Below are 24,294 nucleotides of genomic sequence, written 5' to 3'. Positions count from 1 at the left end.
GCATGAAAGTGTTTCTGTGCTGCATTCATTTTTACAGTTAGACTCTTAAATGTTTCCCTTGTGTTTTAAAGCAGTGCACCTGCCTACTCCTTGAGCCTTTCTTAAGAGTCCTCGAGCAATGAAGGACGTCAGAAAGAAAACATTTTGTGCAACAGGGCAGATAAGACTGATTCACCTGTGTCAAAGAATTTGATTTATGGAAGTCCAGTGAGTATCAAGATATGTAAGAGATAAACACCAGAGAGAACATAGATTTTTTTTTTTTTCTGGAAATATAATGTTACTGCTCTTAAAATGTATTCTCAGTGGTTTGATCACCACGAGGCTAGTGTCACTTATGGTTCTCACTCACTTTGTTCTGGGCAGACTAGAGCAGAAAGTCTGAGCTTTTATCTCATACAGGAGCTTAAGAGGGTTTCGTAATTAAGGTTTGAGACAGTTTTTACTGCAGATCTGACTGAGACTTTTAAGAAAGACTTTCTTCTCATATCCCAAATCTGAAAAAAATGACTTTGATACCTAATAAACCAGCACTGGTGGACGGCTAATGAAAGTGCTCTGCTTTCATGATGTTTTCATGTCATGACTGTGCTTTTGCTTAACGTCGGGTCTGATCAGAGCACCGGCAGACTTTACACCTCTCGCGTTTGTCCTCTGCCTCCCTCTGTTTCTATTCTTTCTCTCCTCCCTCCCACGTTAACCTCCATTTAAATTAAACACCAACCGTCCAGCAGCGTGTGTGGCTTATGTCGCTCGGAGTCAAGCTTCAGCATGTTTCTATGTGTGTTTCTTTTTTGTTTGTTTGGTTTGGTTTGGTTTTTAGCATGCATATGTTTCAAGCTCACTATTTGACCTTTGCCAGTATTCACATACACACAGACATGACTAACATGCCAGGAGATGATTGACATCTTTCACAGCTCTGATATACTTGTAAGAGGCAAAACGCTGGTGGCAGAGCAGGTTTAACAATTTCATTAGCAGTCATAGAAGGAAGTCTCGCTACTGTAAACCTTGTATACTTGTGGGGCAACGGTAGAGGAGTTGTTCGAGGGATGTCGAATCTTCCTGGTGGTTGTTTGTTTTCTTTTCTGCTTTGCCAGTAAAGGAGAACAGTTAGAGGAGGCTTGCAGCGAATGTCTGCTCGTCTTTCAGTAGCGGGTTGTCCTTGATTAAGGCATTCGACCTCCGATTACTCTGCAGGAGCCTGTGGGTGCAGTGAGCAGGTGTGAATGATTCTAACCAGACAAATTTGGACCAAGACATTTTGCCAAAGGGAGTCGTGCCAAGTCAACGTAGCCTTCAAAATAAAGCTAAAATGAAAATTCGCCCACTGAGAGGAAGGATTGTCCTGATTTGGGAAATGTAGTTTGATTTTGCCCCCATCCACCCAAAACATGTTCTTGAAATACAAATTTAATCTAAAAGGTCAAATAGCATTACATGTTAATGTTGGCTTGTAAACTGTAGCATGCAGCCATGTGGGAGTATCCAGGACAAGCCTGAAGGTGTGACTGTACCTGAATACCAGTCACCAAAACATGTTTAACATTTGCACAGCCATTTGATCTGACTTTTGACTTCTCCCTTATTCACAAGGAGTCGCCACAGCAGGTAGTGCTGCATATTTAATTCTCTGCTAATGCAGCCCTAAATGGATTCATGTCTCCTCCTGGGATCGAACACGTGATCTTTCATTTGTTAGATGCACTAGTGCAAAACTATAATTTGTAGGTTTTTTTTTAATCACAACTCTCACTGGAATACACTCAGACAGGTCACTGTCAGGACACCCCCACTTCAAATACAAATACATTTTCTTTAAATGAAACTTTACCAACACCCTCATTCAGTATATAGAATAAGCTTAAAGCAAATAAAACATAATGATTCAAATAACCGTTACAACTGCTGCTTGTCTTTGGCATCCATGAATCGTCCTTCGCGGTCTACGTGGGCCTTTGATGAGCGAATAGGTCGGAAGTGCAAAGCTGTGAAATGGGACGGTCTAGCCTTCAGATTTGCGTCACCAGCTGTGTCTGTGGACTTTAATAAACTCAGCCGTCTGCTCCTTGCTCCGTAATATATAACAGGACACTGGAGCAAATTCTCGACCATCTCGCACTTCTGTTTAATCAGTTTTCTGTTTGACGTTTATTCAGCTGTGCGAAAACTATCACCGTCATCTCTTTGTGCTCAAATCTGCTAATCTGCTGGCACTATTTGCAGTTATCCCCAGTAGGGTGATAATTGGTTCACTTTTGTATGACATATGATGGCGTGATGGTTAAAAGCTACACTTCAGAAAAGCGTCTGCCAATTAAAAAGTCGCACATTGTCTCTGGGATGGGGAAAGGATAAAAATGCTGTGCAGTTTCAGATAAAGAGGAACCTCGGGGCACCCTGTGCTGCAGTTAGCAAGCAAACAAAGTGTCAAATAATTAATCACCTGACAGGTCAGCAGATGATTGGTCATTGTTTATTGTCCTTTAGATGTTACCCCCTCTGCACCCTCAGTTCGTCAGCTCGCTGTATAACACACAGTTTCACAGGAATACACATCAGCACCATATGTAACGAATTTAACCCAGTTAACCTCAAATCGTGTGTGTGTGTGTGTGTGTGTGTGTGTGTCTTACTGTTACTGTTTTCTTTCTCTCATCTGTGTTTATGTTAATCAGCATTTTTATCCATTCAATCACCAGATTAATCATTTAATTATTTGCAGATCAAATAAAGAATTGGCAATGATGAAATAGTCTTTTTTTTGAGAGCAAACAGAGTATTTTAGGAAGAGCGAGACCTCAAAAAGGTAAACAAGACTAAATATGGATACACGAATCAGGTTGTATGTGGTTGGTGTCCTAATTGTTTCTAGAGTGTTAGGCTGTGGTGTAGATTTCTGTTCTGATCACTTTTGACATCAGTTGTGAAATGCTTCAGACCGATGTTGTAAGTTTAATTCACCAGAGAGTTTGCGATCGAAACCGCCCACCTGCTAACTCCAGTGACGGATACACTCTCTCTCCCTCTCATCTCTTGTAACAACAAAGCCAGGTTTCTAAATTGGCACGCGCCCTAAAATAGCACAATGGATGGTTATATCAGATTAATTGTGTTTGTTGGCTGCTCGTGGTGAACCAGGAGGTCTTAAAGGGAAATCCACAGATAATTAAGTTAAAACAATCATTTCTGATTGTTAAGTTTTTATGATTTTGATTGCTGAGTTATTAATCTGTGTCTGCAGGTTTTACATGCTGATGATATGCATTTCTATCCACATAAATCCTTAATAAACTCCTGAAACATGAATGCAAACCTGCATTTTTAGAGCAGTGCTTACCTTCTGTTTTTGGTAAAGTTGACACTTTATTAATGTCATTTCAACATTAAACTGAAATATTAGCCAAAGACATAAAATATTTTATGGCTGCTGTGTTTGGAAGCTTTAAAATCTGCACAAAAATTCCAAATTAGGTTTAATCAACACTTAACAGCAAGCTCATTCAGATGTTAGAATTTAAGTCCTAAGCTAATTGTCCTGCTGTATTTGTCACTGCTGTAAGCACGGCCCACCCTCTGTCCTGTGCCCATCTCCTTCTTTTGTTGTCCTTTTATTTTACCACCTGTTATGTTTTCATCAGCTCAGTCCATTTGCAGCGGGGTGGGAGGATGGAGTGAAGGAGGGATGGCAGCATGGATTAACTGTGCTGTGTTGTTGCTGCAGTTCACACATTCCAGCAGGACGATCCGGGCCAACAGCCTCCAACACAGAGGCCTCCTTAACCCCCTTCTGTCCTGTCCTCTGTCCTCTTATCCCTCCATCTCCCTCTGTGTGCCCCTAATCTCTCTTCCATATCTCTTTACAAAGAAACTTGTGCTACTCTAACTCCCCTTTCTCTCCATTGCATCACATCCTCCCTCTGCAGACAGCAGCACTGCCAGATGTGTATCATGTTTCACAGTGTTTATTGACGTCTGATCAAGCCCAGAGTAAACCTATTTCTTCCCACAAGTGATGCAAAACATCTCCCGAGTATGGTCACTAATAACTGCTATACGGTTTTTTCACCTGCTATTGCACCGCCCTCTAGAGGCCAATTTGTATAATTTCACAGAAAAGAAAAGAAAGGTCAGGGCTGCTCAGCAGAAATTATGATCTTCCAGTGCTTTAGGACTTAATTAGGGGAAAGGATTGACTGATTTAACAGAAAGTAAATCAGTATCTCCAGTAATATTTTTAATCAAAATGACCAAACATAGCCAGTGAGTCTGTTTTTAAATATCAGGAATTCGTCCTTTTTATTGTCATACATGATGGCAAACTGGATAAGGCTTTGAAATACTTGATGGACAAAATCAAAGTAAATTTTTTATTTTTATTTTTAAGGTGTGCCACACACACACACACCACTGCTGTGTTGTTATATAACCGACACTGGGGTTAGCGTCTTACCCAAGGACACTACAGCATATGCAGGGACTTCAAATTCAAATTTTATTTGTCACATACGCAGTCATACACAGTACTATATGCAGTGAAAATACGATAACAGTGACTTGTTAGCCTGTGATTAGCGAGAACAGGAATAATAGGAAATAAATAAATGCCTTTTAAATAAAAACTCTCTCTCCTTCTCTTTCACACATATGTTTAATCAGTTTGCTGAAAGTTTAGTTCTGTCGTGAGGATATGACCTTGTCTAATACGCACAGCCCCAAAGGATTCACTACAGAACATTTACATGCCTCAAGTCATGAGGCAATTTTAGAGCCACGTTATGTTTCGCTGCATTTATGTCAAAATGAGTAAGGTCTTTTGTATTATTTTGGCATAGAAACATTAGCTTCAGATTAAATGGATAGCTGGAATCTAAGAACATAAATGTTCCGAAATGCTGCGGTCATTTAAATAGAAATAGATATTTTAAATCATCTATTATGTCTGCCTTAATTTTTCATTGGTTCTGAAATATTGCATGTGGCTCAGCACAAGGCTTGAGGATGAGTTTTCAGAGTAAATCCACATGAACAGTTGCAGCCTTAACTGTTAAAAAACATAAACGTCTGTCTTGATTTTGCAGGGTCGAGTGGAGGTGGAGGCTGGAAATGAGAACATGAAGTTTGAGACCGGACCTTTCTCATACTATGGTATCATGGCACTCAGTGCTCCCACACTGGGTGAGTCCAGAACACATTACTGTATTTCACACACACACAAAGAGCATTACACCAATATCTCAGCTGGTACAGACGGACAGCTTTGCAACATTATTATGTGGCCCAGGATTTCTTTTTAGTGCGACACAGCATGTTGCTTATCATATGTAGTATATGATAAGCAAATTAAATACATTTAACAGCTGACTACGTAAAGTTCTATTAGTTAGTAGTATTAGTATTAGTTAAATAGCAAGAAGGAACCACTACAGAGCAAAGTGTAAACATTTACAGGGACAAAAAAGAAAAAGCATCTAAAAGTACACAAAAGTACACAGCACTCTTCTTTGGCCCGTCCCCCAGGTTCCTGAAATTCAGTCTTGTTTTTAAAAAAAACAAAAAACAAAACATACATATCACCAATCAGATTCCTGCACTTTATTCCCACCTTGGAGAGGAATTAGAAGTCTTCCAGCTCCACCTGGTGCACAGTTTAAAACATTACAGTTGGCAACTTCAAAGGGCTCGTAAAATACAGTCTGGTGGCAAATTAAAGGAAAAAAATAAACCCGTGAAACTAGAGCGAGGAGAGCTTTTTGGTACCGTGTTTTGTGTTACTGCAAATCACTGACCTTTAACTTACATTGAAACATTTTTAGCTTGATGGGAGTGGTGTCTTCCAGAATCATAGCACCACCAACATCAGGACACTAGAGGTCACTGAATGTTTTGAGTATGAAAATGATCTCAACCAGTGAATCACCTGCAGGTCCCATACGTTAGACAGCAGTCTAAGGGATGCACCAATGTGTGCTGATACCAGTGTTTAAACATCACACCTTGACCAGTGTTGAATGTTATTCCCACGTGACTTTAAGCTCTTTACCGCACAATACTTAAACATAAACAAGCACAACTGATTCAGTAACAGATAAATATGATGGGCTCTCTCATTTGCAGATACCGACTGATATATCAATAAATATGGTGAATATTGGCCAATAACAATATTCTATTGACATTTGGTGCCTCTGGAATCTGTGCCGAAGTCCAGTGAAACTGATCTGGATGCATGAACACAGTTTAAATTGTTTATTATTCAAAAAAAATTAATGTTATTAAAATTGTTGGCTGGCAGGAGGGAACGTGCAAAGCAGCTTGTCAACCATCATGTGTCACAACAGGAAACTGTACGTGTGCGAGTTTCTATTACTGCTTTTTTTCATGCACACAGTCACAAACGTTTTGTGCTTGAGACATTTTCATCGGATTCACATAATTTGTTCATAAACACTTGGTGCACCTCATAGTAACTTATTACATGTTTCATATTTGAAAAACAAATCTGAAAACTCGCTGTTTGTCATACGTGAACTGCTGGTAAATTAGAAGTAACCATAGGTCACGTACTTCATGTAGCTTAAGCGTTACAAACATGTAATGCACGCTCACGTTTCTCACGTCCCTTTAACAAGAACTATGTCTTCATTGTACCATGTGTTTCTGCACGTATTCAGCATTAAAAAAAATAATGTTCTGGGTTCACGGAGGCCATGGGATATCACATGTATCTGAAAGGAGAAATGACTGCAACAGTGATTGTGAAACAGCTTTGTTGATGACTTTTTTTTTTTTGCCTGTCACGTTTGGCTATTTTGCCATCAGAATTATTGTCTAAAGGTGAAGAAAGATGCCCAACGGATTTACTTTACCAAATGGACCATCCCAGCCTTGCTGTAATGGTCTATTTGATTCACCTTTTATTGTTTATTTTATTTTATTTTCACTTGTTAAATACGGGACCGACTTGACTGGGGAAAAGAAAGGGAAAGAAAAACAGCAGGGAAGAGGGACGGGGATAAAGGGCAAAAAACAAAAACCAACAAAATAAGCAGACAAAAAATACATATATCAATCACCTGGATCACCTGTTGAGAAAGAAAAAAGAGAAAACAAGCAGGAGAAAAAGAGAGCAATACAATAAACAACATCACAATGATCTATGGGAATATAACAGTAAATACTAAATATTAAACATTATTGTGCAGCACGTAAGATCGACAGCGCACAGTGTGCTGTGAGGTAGGAGCCAAAAAGGGTGTAGTTTGTGTGTGTGTGAGCATCCGTGTGTACACCTGTGAGCATGAGCGCGCCACAGCCCCGTCCTCCGGGGCATGAAGCAGATATGGAGGAGATCAAGACTCCAGACATCCAGAGGCCCTCAGAACACAAGAGACCAAGGAAGACCAACAGAGGGGCAGCCGCGCCACTGTCCCAGAAAGAGCTGAGGAGAGCCCCAGACCCAGGTAGTGTTACCCTTTTCCCTGGGGTGGAGAGAAGCAGACTGCCCCGGCTCGGCAGCAGCGGGGAGGCCCCACTTTCCAGACCCCGATCGGGCGGCCATCTCCTCCTCCTAGCCCCCCTGCTCCGACAGGCCGCAGAGAACGGGGGTGTGTGAAGACTCCAAACCTCCTTCCGCCCGCTCATATGTAGTGTTGATGCATGTGTGTTCTAAGGTGCATTTAAAACCCAGGAGGGCATTGAGCTACCTGCCAGAGAGCAGCAGGTAAGCGCATAGCCCCTCCTGATGTTGTTGATGACTTTTGAACTCTCTCCCTTCTATCATACAGTGTCTCATAAAGTCATGCTTTCAGTTCATTCAAAACTTGTCAAGAACCGTAGTTCAGCAGAGACAATACGCCAAGGTGCACGCAAAATAAACTTTATTTCTAACTAAGCGTGTCCCAGAAGGGTTAAAGGAAAACACGCCGAGTAAATGGGAAACAAAGGGGCCGGGAGATAAGCAACTCGGGAACGCCGTAATCAGGACCATGAGAGCCTGCAACAGAACGAAGAGGGTGACTGGGGAGCAGGGGAATAACAGCATACACAGGGTAGAGTTATTAATCTTACGATCAGGGCTGGGCCGTGGGAACCGGAGGGAGGGGTGAGGGTCCGTGGGAGAGCTGCAGGGAAACAGAGGAGATGATGACCGGTGGTGATCCGAACTCCAGGCGGGCAGGAGGAGGCTCAAAACATGCCGAACGGTTACCTGAGCACACAATGAAAGGATTAGCGTTGTTCAGAGCAATCAGAGTTTCACAACCACCATCACCTGGGCACCAAGTTACCGCTGAAAGGTGACTAACGGACTGACGTGAAGCAGCTGGCTGAGCGGGATTAAATAGTCCACCTGATGACTTCCTGGAATGGGATGCAGGTGTAGAGTCGACAGCCACACCCGTGGGCATCCCATAAGCTCCTTGGACACCGGGCCGCGGACCATGACAAAACTTCCTTCCTTTCTCTGCCAGTTTTATACACAGTGTCTATTTCTGCTTGTATTCAGTTGCCAGCTTATATCTCTGCTGTTCAATCGAGCTGCATCAGTCTTTGCAGCACATCTGTTCAGTATCTGCGGGGAAAATCTCGGTGTGCTCACCTTCGATGCTGGGGTCAGACAAGATATCAGCCTGATAGCAGCTTGATCTGACAGATGTGGGACGTTGCATCAAAAATCTCTCTAGACAACTTACCAGAACCCTTTTTACATAATCCAGGAAAAATACACTCAATCTAAAATACTGCGAGGCTGAACGGGTTCAAACTGAGCTTTTTCAATGTGTTTAGCAGAAAAGCAATATAACAAAAAATGTACATTTATAAAACTTAGATAAAAGAAATTAGCTGGTAATATGCTTTAAGGACTAAAGAAATAAATTCATTCTGATATTAAATGAATTATCATTTAATGTTATACTTTTTTTCCCCCATAACTCTGTTAATATATTGGGACCCAGATGAAGAGATAACACTGTGTTAGTACTGTGTTACTATGATTTAAAAAATGAAGAACTGAAAGTCTTTTGTTTTCATTCCCAACAATAAAAAGTTGTGAGAGAGAATCAGTCAGCTTTCTAAAATCATCATATGCACACACATGAACACACACTGGCATTATGAAAATATTGGACCAGAACACCCCTTCAAAGCTCTACCTCCTCCCTGTATCCTGCAAAAACCATAGCCTTGATTATTTTTCGTCATGTTTTGAATTTGAGTATATTTATCATGACGCTCAAAAGTATTGACAGCTATTGATTACTGAAAAGTGTCAAATGTGAGCACCAAATTAATGCCGGGTTAGATTTACAATGTTTTATTATTTAGTACTTAGTATTATTAAGAAGCTCTATAAAAATAAACACTGTTTTCAAATGTTGTATTCATTAGTTCTGATCTGATGATCTGACATAAGATTTTCAAGTTGACCGTACCCTAACTGATTCTAATAGATAAAAGCTTTTTGGTGCTCAAATTGGCATGTGAATAAAAGTTAAGCTCCAATTCTGTCTGCTCGCCATTGCACGGAGACTGTATGGACAAAAGCTAAAGGCTACCTAAACATTACACCTATAGGAAGTGCTCAGCCACTGACTGACTGTACAGCTTTTGTGCTGATGTTAATACCAGAGAAAGATGGGAACTGTGTGGTTATTGAGTCAGCAGACCAGTAGCACGTACACACTAATGCTGCGCCGCAGTGTCATGTGGTCTGCCACTTTGTGGCTGATTTGCTGTGGTTCCTTTATCTTCTATTTTGGTAATACCACTTACAGCTGAGAGTGAAATACTCAGAAGCATGGCCCAATACTTTCATCCACATAGTGTAGGCTGTGAAAACCCCAGAGCAGTGATTGAGTTTCCGTGTGTCTAACATTGCCACATTAAATCACAATTTAAATCACAATGAATCAGCATCTAATCTGACATAAATAATCTGATTTCTCTTCTGTATTTCCTTTCAGTTCCATATTCAGAATAAGTGGTTTACTCTCTTGATTGCCTCAGATGGTGAAACATGTGAAATACTTGTATTTTCTTATTTTCCTTTGTCATCTTCTGTCACTCATTTCATCAAATTTCTGATCAATCAGACTTTCAGAAGAAGCTGAGTAACGAGAACCTGAAAATTTCACTTCACCTTCAAACGGTGTAACCCGACGTGTGGTGATTCTTTCAGTGGAGCAGAGTTTCTCCCGGTTTTGCATGTCCTTGTCCAGACTGGAAGCAGATCTGTCTCTCACTGACTGTCCCTCCCTCGCCTTCATTCCTCTGCCCCCTCTGTCTCTCCTCATCAATATTACCTCCTCTATCCTTCTTTCCTTCCTTCTCTCCTCTCCCAGTGGCTGCACATCGTCCTCGTCGCCTCTCCTTTAAGAGGTTTTCTCTGTTCTCTCGGTTGCCAGGTAAACGCCGGCATGTCTGGGTCCTTTAACACAAAGGACACATGGGTACTGGGTGGATGGGTAGAGCTTGAGTAGAGGGGGGCACTAGCTTTGACTCTGTTGTACATGTTGGGCGAATTGATGCCGGATCACTAAGAGAAGAGAAATTCTCATGGCAGTGCTCTTTGTGGGTTTAAATAATAGATCACAGATAAGACTTTTATATACAGTCCTGTAATTTTTGCTCAGTCCTCACCTGTCCTCACATCACCATTTGATTGCCCAAAGGTGCAGCACGTTGAGGTTTCAGCCCACAGATCAGAAGTACAGCGTTAGCTTTCTTCTCTGTGTGATTCAAGGCGGATTTGCCCTTTAAGGAGAGCAAAGATTTAGAGGTTAACAGCTACTTTTTGGCAAAGAAACTCTTTGATCAACCAAAGCAACCTCAGATCAAACTACATCTGTATTTTATTGTTACAATTTTGGGCAGTAAATGAGCAGGAGGAAAGAAGAAGATGATAAATCAGTGTTTTCTTAATGTAGGCCAGCATTAAGTTAAATTTACTTCATTATAAACAACTTAATCTCTGTTTAAATTAACTTATTTGTAAAAATCCGTTAAATCTTTTTATTTTTTTCTCTCTCAGCCTGAACGGTGTTGGTTTGTGTTGTTACCACAGCCCACTTTGTGAACTCGAGAATGAGGCAAAGTAGGATTTTTAAATTGATTGAAACCCAGGGAACTCGATGCCCCAGTCAAAAGTCAGGTTTTCTGGTAATCTTGGGAATGCATTAACCGAGGAAGTCATCTTGGATTTTCACATATATTATCATAGGTGAATCTGCTCGGAGGCTAAGGGACAGCACGAGCGACTGCCAGTATTTCTAGAGTGTTATGCATTCATTTAAAAGAAAAAAATGGTTTTTTTTAGTACTCATAGCTTTGTTTAGTCACAGTCACATGTGTAACCAAAATGGCAATAACTTACCTTTTGACAACCTCTACACCAAATATTAGCCATAGCTCGTTTTTAACCCCTAAATATTTGAATAGGCTCTGCTTTCAAAAAGCAGCATCAGTTATTTCAATTATATGAAGTGTAAAATAATCCCAAATTGCCTTTTATTTGTCTCAAAAGTGTCTTTAAGGGTGTTTTCAAAAACGTTTTTGGATAGTTTGCTTTAGGCTGTTATCCATGTAAAGTATGTTTAGAGTGTTTTAAACTAGATTGGAGAGACTTGAAGACGGATGATGGAGATGTGGAATATTGTGACTTGGTGGTTAGAGAAAAAGAATGATTTTGGTCTGTACAGTAAGCTAATTTTGCACATTCGTTGATTCATAGTAGCACCGAGGCGATGCAAGTGTGAAACTGGCGTCTGTCGAAATTTTTGAAATAATGAAAGTTGATCAAAGAGTTTATCAACCAGAATGTCAGCACACATCTTAAACTGGGAGGGAATGCGGGGGGAATAACACGATCACGTGGCATATCTAAAATAAAACTCAGAAGGACGGGACAACATCATGAGATGCACAGAAGGGACATGAATCCCCTCGGGGGTTAAGCTGTCTGCTCTTTGCACACTGCTCCTGATAGCTTCAGATGGGGTTGTCTTCTGTTGGCATCGCATGAGTTTTTAAGTATAACTGCTAATGCAATTTAAAAAAGAAAAACACAACGAGCTCCCAAAAGATCGATTCTCTTCATCTGGACGTACTGTTTTCAATGGAGAATGTGGAGCTATTAAGAAGCAGCATGTGAGCCTTTTAATTCAGCTCTTTTTGTTGTCCTTGACCTGACGATGTCACGAAAACACTCGTTTCAAATCGACTAAAGAATATTAATAGCTGTAATAGACTGTAGTGTTTTTAAAGCACAGTAAGAAAAAAAAATTAAAATGGGTGTATGGTGATTGTTATTTAGAATTTGGTCCAATCACTTGTCTGCCTTACTGTTAAAAGCACCGATTCACTGTGCGAGCACTACTTCACAGGTAGAGGGTAGTTCTTTTAAAATTTTCAGAGTTTTGTTCTCAAAGATCCAGTAGGAGACTTTTTGGGGGGTTTGACACAGTGACCAGGGCCCGTATCCCTAAAGAATCTTTGTGCAAAAAGTGGCTCCTAGCGGCCAAATTCTAAGAAAATTCTCAGAGTCATGACGTTTTCTTAGAATTTCCCCTAAAAGTGACACGACAATCCCAGTTAATATAAAAGCTATTCCTCAAGATTCCTAGCGCTTAAAAGGGCTCCTAAGGCAAGATCTGCTAAGAGCAGGGAAGAGGACTTTTAGTGGCTTAGGAGTTCCCCTAAGCAGCTGCACAAAATGGCCAACAGAAGAGGCAGGAGTGATGTCCTGCAAACACTGGATGACAGGGAATTATTGAGATGCTACAGATTGGATCGTGCAGGAATCATGTTTGTGGTGGATCTCCTTAGAGATGCAATTACTTCACCAACTCGACACCACAACGCTATTACACCGGAGACGAAAGTAATCACAACCCCGAGGTATTTGGCAACCGGGAAAATGCAACAATGCAGCAGTGATGACTTGGGTCTGCAATCACAGACATTGCTAAAAGCTGAGCCATGTTACCCTCGTTAAGACCACACTGGACTTGTAACGTTGTGATTTCTACTTCATTATGGACAGCCCCTTGAGATAGGCCATCTTGTTTTCAACGGGGTCCATATGGGAGTGAAAGTACAAAATATGCCAGCTAGGATATTTATATGAGCAAATAAGACACGAATCATTATTTGAACAGGGTGTAATGAGTTTAAGTTTTCACATATTTTAGATTCTAATGGCTATAACCCCTACAGCTTACTATTCATTTTCCAGATATTTTCTTGAATGTGAAATATTATTTACAATTACAGTCAGCATAAGATTAGAGTATATAATATGTTTATTGATTTGAGGGTACATCCTTTGCTCATTATCACCAAAAGCTCATTTCCATCAAACTTGTAGGATCAACCAATCACGGCTTTTGAAATGATGACTCATACCTAGCAACGGGGTCAACCACACCTCCTCACTAAGATAGGATTTTCCATCCATTCCTTGCTCAGAGTTCACTGAAAATGTTCTGGAATCACTTCTAAGCTAAAACTCCTGGCAAGGAATTTTTAGGTTAAGTTAGGAGCTCTCTGAGAGGATTCTCAGAATCTTTAGGGATACGGGCCCAGATCTCACAATAAGGTTTAAAACTTTTATGTTTTTAGTACACGTGGGCACAGTTTTATAACATCAAAGCATCATTAATAACTCAATCCAGACTAAAGAGTGGCTCTGTTCATCCTACCACTGAGCACATTTTGAACACAGTAAGTCAAGAAAAAGGTTAAAAATGACACTTACTTATGTCATTAAATGAGTAATAATGAGTAGAGAGCTATCCCTGTCCCCACACCTCTGAAATGGTTGTAAAACTATGTATGTGCTAGGCAAACAGCATGATTGGTTCATACTTTTCCCATTTAGGCTTTCAATTGTGTCTTTCCAGGGAGGGCCGGGGTATCGCTATCTTTAGCACTTGCGTTTTTAGCTAGCAGAGAGCATATGTATGGGGGAGAAACTTATGACCTCATTAAACACTTTCCTTATGAGCTTCCTGTTTCATTTTCAAGTGTAATTTTATACATTAAGAAAAAAACCATCATGATGTATTTAGGAAAAATTAGACAATAAAGCCGGATATGCTTTATCATTCCTCTCCCTTGAGATAATCAGATCCACTCCTTCATTGTTACATGACAGTTTCACAGAACTAAGATGATGCAAGTTGAGAATTCATAATTCTCACAGATCAATGGGATAATGTCTTTTTTTTATAAGGTACTTTTATATGTAAAGAAAGATTTGAAATTAAATAGGGTGCTAACTTGTGAGTGGTTGAGTGTCGTTTTCAGTTGTGGCTGCATAATAAGTTGACAGGATACAACTAAAGAAAGGTTCCCTACTGGATCTTAAAATGATTATTTTAGACAATTATTGTTTCCTGATGAAGTGACATCTAACCACTAACTTAAAAAGTAGCCATAGACAACCAGGATTAACTTTAGAGCTCAATTTCTTGAAAGCTAACACACTTGACATGTCTAGGTAAAACCGTTTCCTATGACTCACTGAGGCCCCCTACTGGAAGACTCACGCCAACTGGTAATAACACACATCTGGTAATGAGCTTGCGTGTGAAGCGCGTGTGTGACACATCCAGGAGTATCATCAGCTGGATGACGTCCGTGAATGTCATCATTGTGATTACACTATGAGTGAGCAGAGGGTGAACATAACAAGTCTGAGGGAAGTGGGAGGTGCATGCTGCATGTTATGGCCATCTAGAGCTAAAATGAGCTGAACTAATGGCTAAGCTGTACTGGTTACATTATGATTGTTATTATGTGTCACTTTATAGAGTTCCGTGGAGGTTATTGTATGTAACTCTATACGTCATATGCTCTTGAGTTGAAATAATGTGTCATTTAATCCATTAGTTTATTATTGATTAGCTCTGACTGGGAGTATTTTATGTTTTTCTCAGTTTTATTTCGTTCTAAGTCAAATCTTTTACATTTTTCAATAGGACTTAAATTTCTGTGACTCTCAACCAGTTGCTCTTAGAACTGAAGAAGCTTCTTGGATGAACTGTCTTCAACAAAATTAAAGAAGTCCAGTCATTTTTTTTAATATGTCACACAGAAATATTAATTATTCTAAACACAGAAACCTTTCTTCTATCAAAAATTGAATGTAGGAAAGTTTTGTCCAGGGAATTTCCACCTGGAAAGTTTTACAATTGTTGACTAACCAGTGAACAGTAAAATTTGAGGTTTTCAGCAGTTTGTTGTGAGTTATCACTTGAAAATGTGACACATATTTAAACATTGACTCACACTTATGTTTAACAGATTACAGCGTCAAATATTGCTTTCAGCTCTCTTAATAAGTCCTTAATAAGTTTGATGGTGCTCTTGGAAAACTTTTAGATGTTGTTGGCTTTGACCACAGCAGGATGCACGTCTTTGCTTCGGTGCTTAGAGTGGATTAAATACCTAAATATTAACTTCCTTTTTTCTCCTTTACTTTCATAGGTTTAACTTTATTTCTGTTTAGGTGTTACTGCTGCTATTGCTGTGCATCCATTACACATTGTGTGTCAGTAATCACTCTCACTCGTTAATTATTCTTTATATTAACCTGCATTTGAAGCTACACTGCATCTTGTGCCTCTGAGGTCTCCACCATCAAAGGCTTTGAAACAGTAACATCAAGCCCAACCAACGGCATGGTTGGCCCGATAGGTGTTTATCACACAACCCTGTCTTTAAATGCGTAACAGGACCTGGTGCTATTAACCTTTCCTGCATGTGTGTGGGTGTTTGCAGAGTTTCGTTCACCATCCCATATCAGCGGCTTGAACCGAACAGCCTCGATGAGCGGAGCCGACCGGATGGAGTCACTTTCGGTCAGCGGCAGCAACAGTCAGCTCAACAACAGCATCCCCATGCAGCAGTACATACCAGACTTCTACGTCCGAGCCCTCACTGACCTACAGTTTGCCAAGGTTGTTTTTTTTTTTTTTTTTCTTACCTCCAAATTAACAATCAAGGCCTTTTGTCACCACATAATCTTTCTCCAGGGACTAGAAACCTTTAGGGGAAGTCTTTCCGCCATAAGGACCAGAGTCTAAATTATGTTTTAGAATTCCATTTTTAACTTTTTAACCAGTTCATGGGGAGTGGGTGGAGTGGGTTTGAACAAGCCTTTCCAAAGTTCATGCAGGATTTATGGTCCTGTGTTGGTTACTATCTTTGGCTATCTAAATAGTGGTCATTCAACCAATGCAGTAGCTTCAGAACATGATGGTGCTATGAATATTTATCTCTGTGAAGGTTCTCAGTCATCCGGGTCATCGTAATCTAAGGAGCTTGGAAAGAAAAGCGTGTGGACTTCTTTGAGTTGCTTGAAGACGTTTCACCTCTCATCCGAGAAGCTTCTTCAGTTCTAGGGTCAAATGGTGGAGAGTCCCAAAACTCTTAAACACAAACTTAACAATGTGGTGTATGCTGTACAGTGCAGTGAGGAATGCCCAGACCTCTACATTGGAGAGACCAAACAGCCACTTCATAAACGTATGGCACAACATAGAAGAGCCACCTCCACGGGACAAGACTCGGCAGTCCATCTGCATCTAAAGGACAAAGGTCACTCTTTCGAGGATGCCAGTGTTCACATTTTGGACAGAGAAGACAGATGGTTTGAAAGAGGAGTGAAAGAAGCCATTTATGTCCACTGTGAGCGACCATCTTTGAACAGAGGCGGGGGTTTACGACACCAACTGTCTGCCATCTATGATCCAGTTTTGAGATCCCTTCCCAGACACCTTAACGCCCACTCACATCCTGGACCATCTGACCTCAGGAAATCACGTGATGGGGTGGGGCCAGTTTTCACAATGAGCTCACCTGAAACCCTGGCTGATTGTGACCCACGCCCATTTTCACACCTTGGCTCATGTGATTAGTTAGAGGATCATTAGGGGGTCCATTGTATCTCTCGGTGGGTCACTCCCACAGAGCTTAAATCTGGGACTCTCCACCATTTGACCCTAGAACTGAAGAAGCTTCTCGGATGAGAGGTGAAACGTTTTCAAGCAACTTAAAGAATTCCAGGCGATTTTCTTTCCAAGCTCCTTAGACTATGAATTGTTATCATTCTTACTGGGTGAAAAGCTTGCTGAACGGGAAAAGGGGTTGAAGAGGAAGAAATGCATCAAAATCATATATTAGAAGCAAAGACCGTAACCGCAGTGGACACTTTTAACGGTTGGTTTCGCATCACTGCAAAGAAATATATCATAAATATTTTCTTCTCTGCAGAACAGACCAAGCTAAAGGACCTACACCAATACAGTGAATGAAATGAGCTTATGTTACCAGTTTTTCTGGAGATTTGTGACACTGGTGACGGTAAACAGCTACAATATGTAGACATGGGTCTATGAAGTTCTCAAAAGTATAGGAGCTCTGGGAACAAGTGCTAAAAATAGTTCTGATTTTTATATCAGGTGGCATTTAAAATAAAAATAAGGCTTTGACCTATCAGCGAAGCATTGCACTTGATTTACACTCGCCATTATTGCCTTCACAAACAGATGTGCATGCAAGAAGTGACATCACAGCTGCTGGAATGGTGTCTTTGGTGTCGTTTTTTACTACTTTTACTTCTCATGCTCCTCTCAGTTCTGATTACCTGGTGCAACCGACACAAATGCCTGATTGTGTGGGTCTTTACCAGCATTTCAATGGAGTTCAGAGATTCCCAGTTGATACAGATGGATTTGAGAGTGCAGCTTTCTTTGCAGAAGACTCCAGCAAGTGTGGTGAACGATGGCAGTGCTGTGGTGATGTCCCACAATCAATATAGTGATAGGGAAAAAGTCTAACAGATGGACTGACCAGAAACATACATTTCCTTGCAGCGTCAGGAAAAAACTTTTCATCACACGCAGCAAACAAAGGGAATGATTCACTTTAGCCTCTTTGTCAGTAAAGAAGTACAGAGTTTCCTGCACAAATCACACAGTTACGTGCACTATCCTTACATTGATCCAGTTAGACATCACAGTGACGTTATCCAATTTCTCGTAAAGTCAGACAGAAATTCTGTTTAAAATGCAGGCACACCTTTGGTCTTTAAAATTGAAATTTCCAGGACATACAGTTCTGAAAAGTTCTGTTGGCATGCAGTTTTAAAAGTACTCAGTAACTGATAGAAATACAACTGTGCAGGTCTTTGCTAACATATTAAGAATGATAACTATTCTCATTATCCCTCATTTTTTCAGATCACACGAGCTCAGTACCAGAACGGCCTGATGGCATCTCGCCTGGACAGCACGCCGCAGTCCCCCGAGAGCAGCCACAACACTATTCGTATGGATCAGACGCCTCCCACCACCATCGGTAACACCACCATTACGGACCTGGGAGCAGACTCCACCCCTACGGAGAACGGCCCGGACGAGACGACGCTTCTCCTCCTCAATGAGCAGAACTCGCCACACACAGGCAACCACCACAGCCAGGTGGAGAACAGAATCTGACAGCCTCCACTGGTACCAGCCCTCCATACTCCTACATTGGCCCACGTGCACTACTACGCCCGGTTGTATGCCGAGGAGGGGAGGATTGTGTGTGAGTGTGCGTGTTTGTGTGAGTGGGAATGCAGGCACAAGCTGATGAGGCCCAAAGAGTCAAGCCACGTTCATACTGTGTAAATATGCAAAGATTAAACACACACACACACAATCGCGCACACACACAGAGCAAACACACACTGATGAGCCAAAACATTTTGACTGTGCTTAAAGGATGAACAGGATATTTACGGCCATAATGTTTGGGCTCATCGGTGTACACACACATACCAAAGTCTCCACACCTCTACCGATCGATGGAACTAGTATCGCGTCAGTGTTTGCACATGCCTCTTGATCTGAAGGACCTGTTTGTCTGGACCAGAAAGCTCCTCCATTTCTCGTTCAGAGGTGTTACCGATTATTTAAGTGTGTGTGGTGTAGTGTGTGTGAGAAAGAGTGTGCGTTGCTTCTAAATCACTGTCCCTAATCAGAGACTCAGGGAGACTCCGCCCTCCTCCTCATTTCCGGATGTACGTAAAAGCAAGTGTGGTCGAAAGCCCCAAACCAGCCCATCGCCGCATGTGTAGCAACCTGCATCCCCCTCCTCCATACAGCTAGAGGACAAAGACAACCCGAGCATGTCTGCGGAGTTCACACAAAGTAATACGTGTACCATAGAAATTTATAGTGAGATATTTATTGGGGGGATATTGTGGTTAAATGAGGATGGGGATGGGGTGGATTTCTATCTATAGAGATATATTTTCTCTTCCTTGTTTCCTGCATAGAAACAGCTGGTAGCCCAGAGCCTTTATCCCAGAGTTGTTAAGAGATTTGCCGCTGATAGACCACCAGTCTGTATTGTGAACAAGACAATCAACATGAATATTTTGAATGTGTTAAATTAAATATATAGGGTACGTTAACTGTGGCTGCCCTGCTCTCCAAATGCCATATCTGTGTCACCTTTAATTCTGTTCCTCTGAGGACAGACGTGGAGTTTCTAGATGGGTTGCAGAGACGAAGGCGTTCGAGAGCAAAGAATCCTTTCCTACTTTTTTTTGGGTTTTTTTGTTTTGTTTTGTTTCTAAAGACGATGGGTAGTCTGTGTCTGTGCGTGAGTTTGCGTGTACGAGACCAAAGCTGGCCATCATCTGACTTGTTGGGAGCAGAAACCAAAAGTGAGAAGCTTGATCACCTCCTGACTGGAAAATACTTTAAGAAATCTGAGAGTTTATTTATTGAGTTTAATGTCTGTGTATGCGTGTATATATTCCTGTTGATTTGAAGGGGAGAAAATGCAATTTTATTTCACCGTTTTGGGAGATTTTACATGTTAAAATGTTTCTTTCCATTCAGTGATTATGTTCGGGTTTGCTTTTTGTTTTTAATGTAGGAAAAGGGGGTCACTCTAACATAGTTTTTGTATTTGTGTCTCCAAATGCAACATTAGCCACATTCTGTCCGGTTTTTTTGTTTGTTTGTGTGTTTTTTGGTTATATTTTACCAGTTATATTTTACTGTACGCTCAGACAACATCTTAAAGAAGAATCTGAAAATCTGTTTTCTGGTGGATTTTTCTTTCCCTGAACTCTAACAGGAGCACAACCGTGTTTCGTGGGTATTTCTTTATTTTGTGATACTCTGCTGCTTTTAAGACACCCGTTGTAGAATTTTATTTACACACTAACAACTACATGTAACAGATGTTCACTTTTTGGTACTTTTTATTAGGCTATACTTAAAAGATGGTCATAGCCTTTAGGTTTGAAACATAAGCCCAATGTGGAAGTGCCTTAATCCTGTGTTCTTTCTAATGGCCAGCAGGGGTGACTTCTCTGGTTGCAAAGAAAATATAATTATATAAAAGTTTATGAGGAAATAAATCTACTTTAAGACCACAGCAAAAAGGTTCCTTTTGAGTTTGCAGTCTGAATTGCAAGTTTTTTATTTAGTATAATTTGATGTTTGTTTAGTAAAACAAGGTCCCAATTAGAGTAAAATTGTGAATGCATTAGCTCATGGCTGTCTTTGATAAACAGGTTGGCAGTCCTTGGGCTCGCAGTTCCTCCAGTTGTCAACAGTAAAAATAAATGCACAACTTCATTGAAGATGAAGATGATATAAAGTTTATGGTTGCACCGCCTTTACTTTTTCTGTCATCTTTGAGTAGCAAAGATTTTTTTACAAGCAACAAGTTTCCAGCTTTGCTCTAAAAGATGTGACCAAGTCTTCTGGGATATGCAGGACACCAGGAGTATGATACGAAGCAAGCGAAAGGAAAGATGATCACAAGCTGGTGTTAAAAAAATTGATTTTTCCTTTTATTGTTGCGGTTTTTGAGATCGGGAGCATTAACATAACACCCAGCAGCAAAAATGATTTTGAAATTTGAAGAAATTAGTATTACTACATCTACTACTACTTGTTTTCTGGATGAGGAAATCTGAAACCAAAAGCATTTCCGTTATTGTGGAATTTCCTATCTTGTTGAAGTGAGATGTCAATGAAAGTGAGTTTCAGCAGTGGTGGGAAAGGCCAGAGAGGTCAGTAAATTTCCAAAACTTCAGCAAGTGCAACACATGATTAGAATTTTAGTGTCTTTAGAAAATAAACATTTTTGACGTAGTTACATGTAGTTGACTTAATGTTGTTTCACAAATTATTATTATTTTATTTCTTTCACCAAATACAAAAGTGATCCTCTAACATTTCAATGTTAGATGATGCATTTTATGTCTCAGTTGGCAAACCTACAACTTTTTGCACCAAACCAGGTGCTTTGTGAGTGTGACTTGTATATTTGAATCATTTATTTGGCAGGTTTAATTGCATGTTACTGCCTACCAAAGACTAAAGTACAGCACTGATGCTGCTTATAAAGAGGCTGTGGCTGTTGGCTGGCATCTTCTGTGCAAATATTGCAGCTAAACAGTTTTGGGGAAATGCATTTCAAGCAGGCTGTGAATGTATTTGAGCACATGGAAATATATTTAGAAGGAAAAAAAGTGCTGCTTGAATGAGATTTTTCATCTCTTTTTCACACTTAAAATGCCACTAGATAACGCTAATGGGAAGGATTGTCAATAAATGGTAACTGAAGTCATCTATTTAATTATTCATCAATCAACTATCCAGGTTAGTTGACACCAATTTAAATCAAATATTGAAAGAAAACCAGCAGCCTCTCCAACGCTTTAATGACAAGCCCCAGTGAGTAAACACTAGTTCTACTTTTGAATCTGCATTAGCTTCATGTGCTCATGTTTTACTCCGTTTCCAAGAAATGTTTGTATTTCTTGTCTTTTAGGCAAAAAGTAAGAATTTTGCAAGTGACAAAGATTCAAAGAGTCCATGGTTTTTGTGGTCTAAAAACAGAAGCAGCACACAACACACAGTTGTGTCACAATGCTGCTGGTAACCCAAATTTCATAATCATATTATCACTGACTTCATCAAGTGACTGCAATAATTTCACTCCCCTGTCCACACAGAAGCTAAAGGACTTTCTCACTGCTGTGTTGGCTTCACTACTTTTTAATGACTGTACTTTTTTGTGTGTTCATTCCTGTTTTTCCTTTTTCTTCCTTGTTTTTTTTACTTAAACACCACAGAGACACACGCAAACACACACTCCTATTTCAAAGGACTGTATTTTTTTCCATGTTCATGTTGGAGTGGCCCCCCATCCCACAACCCCTGCTTTAAATTGTTCTGGGTTTGGATTTATTATGGTGCACGTGAATGTGTTTGTCAGTGCCTATATAATGTGTGTGTGTGTGTGTGTGTGTGGGGGGGGGGGGGGGGGGGGGTTCTTTTTTTGTACCTCAGAACACTGTTAGTGATTGTGGTAATAAATTTTTTTTATTTTTTTATTTTTTTTTGTCTCGAGTTAAATTTGGGAACAGAGCGAATGGAGCGACTGGCATTTGGGAAAAAATACTGATTGTCCTTCATTCTCTCTGGCATGCTTTAACTTAAATATAAATAGACACAAGGTGTAAATACTGTTTTATAATTTCTGTCTTAATGAGTTTTGAAAATGAAGAAAGTTATTAATAAACCTGAGATATATTTCTCTACAGAGCTTTGTGATTGCCTTGTTTTGTTTCTGGGGCTGATCTGACATTTTTTTTCCCAATAATGGACACATACAATACTACGCTTTTTAGTCCTCTATACTGTTTAAAGCTATAAATATATTTAATGCAAATCTAATTTTTCACCACTGACTCACAGATTTGACTTCTTGTTTTTGATAAAAACAAAACATTGCCTCAGCAATCAAAAACATATTCCTCTAGCTCAGAGGTTCCCAAAGTGTAGGGCCCGCCCCCTGGGGGGGGGGGGGGGGCGCAGGGGGGCGCAGAGCCATTGCAGGAGGGGCGCAGTATGGGGGGAAAAAAAAGAAAAAAAGAAAATGAATACTTGGACACTGCTAGCATAATTGACAGGTTTTTGACGGGGCTCGCACGCAAACGCAAAGCAGGATATGAAGCATCGCCAAATATGTTTCCAAACCAACTTCATTCTAAGCCAAAGACAAGAAAATATGGTGAAGCTTATCTTCCCTTTGGCTTCACCTGCACAAGTGTCAAGGCAGGTCTCCCCTGCAGAATTGGTTTTCCCTTCGTCGGGAGCAGCGCTGGGCTCTCCAAATAACAAACAGAATCCCACATTCTTGATTTTTAGTTCACAAACACTTCTTGGCTAACTACTCCTGACATTTTGGAGATGTTTGCTCTTTATACAGTAAAGTTACAGCGGGATACAAATAATATCAGGCTGATCCTGCCACAATTTGTCCCGCGGTTCAAATCACGGACAAACAGTATCCCACAGTTGTTTATGTTTTTAAACCCATTTTGCACAGAGAGGCATTTTTTGAAAAATGTATTGATAGCAATGTTGAATATTAGTTATTAGCCATGAACCATGAAACAATTGGAAGAAAATTCTATTTTTGGAACCTTTTGATCTAATACAAAAAATAAATAAATCTGAAATTGCATAAAGAAGTTCACATTTGTATCGTATTTACTACATCAGGCATTTATTATTTAAAATGCATTGTGCATTTTTTTTTATTTAATTTTTTCAGGGGGAAGAAATCAAACGGATGATGTAGAAGTCTTAAATACCTGCATTTCAAAAATGATACACTTGGTTTTGAATGGTTGAATTTAAATGGTTAGGATATGGTGCATAATTTTTACAATAATTCCAACTAGTTTTCAGAGTTTTCAGAAGCACAAGTCTGGATTGATCACATCTGCATCTGTAGATGTGATAAATGGGGAAGAGTAGAAACGCAAGGAGAAGAATAAAACCAAAGAGCCCTTTGTGGTATTGGTCACCATGTTTTTTTCTTCTGACTTGGAAAGAAATTAAATGATCATTCGTTGAAGCCACAATAACGCTCAAAAAATCATTCTTTTCCATCACAAACAAAGTTAGACTTTGGTTAGAGTAAAATGCAACTAAAAAAATGTAAAAACAAAGATTTACTTTAATAATTAATCATTTTACATGAGTGAAACTCCACTTTATGCCAATGTAAATACATTTAACTACACAATCCTTGATTGTGTTTCTTAGCCTTTTGTGTGACACCCCTGCAATTGCCCCCATGGTGATCAATCTGTAGAGAAACAAAATGAGACAGAAAGACACACACCAGGCTGTCAGGAGGTTATTAATTTATACAGAGTGGCCTACTGTTCCCTCTCACTCCCAACTTTATTCAAGTGTT

General features: G+C 40.2%; 1 protein-coding gene across 2 annotated transcripts in view; it reads left to right on the top strand.

Moving 5' to 3' along the window:
- Nucleotides 1-20,105, top strand: part of cnnm4b (cyclin and CBS domain divalent metal cation transport mediator 4b) — a 48,698-nt gene extending 28,593 nt beyond the window's left edge. Inside the window, exons 5-8 of one of the 2 annotated variants that reach the window (XM_085295401.1) lie at nt 5,085-5,181; nt 10,347-10,409; nt 15,787-15,965; nt 18,249-20,105. In XM_085295401.1, coding sequence (XP_085151527.1) covers nt 5,085-5,181; nt 10,347-10,409; nt 15,787-15,965; nt 18,249-18,506 — 597 coding nt within the window. In that variant the 3' untranslated portion in view covers nt 18,507-20,105. The remainder of the gene's footprint in view (nt 1-5,084; nt 5,182-10,346; nt 10,410-15,786; nt 15,966-18,248) is intronic. The other variant, XM_085295402.1, reaches the window with a different exon arrangement.
- Nucleotides 20,106-24,294: the final 4,189 nt, after the last annotated feature.

Source organism: Mchenga conophoros, linkage group LG12 (genome assembly GCF_057382185.1).
Source record: "Mchenga conophoros isolate Kocher_MC1m ecotype Shallow Benthic linkage group LG12, M_conophoros_male_GT1.1, whole genome shotgun sequence".
Classification (NCBI taxonomy): Eukaryota; Metazoa; Chordata; class Actinopteri; order Cichliformes; family Cichlidae; genus Mchenga; species Mchenga conophoros.
This window is presented reverse-complemented; position numbering and strand designations above follow the sequence as displayed.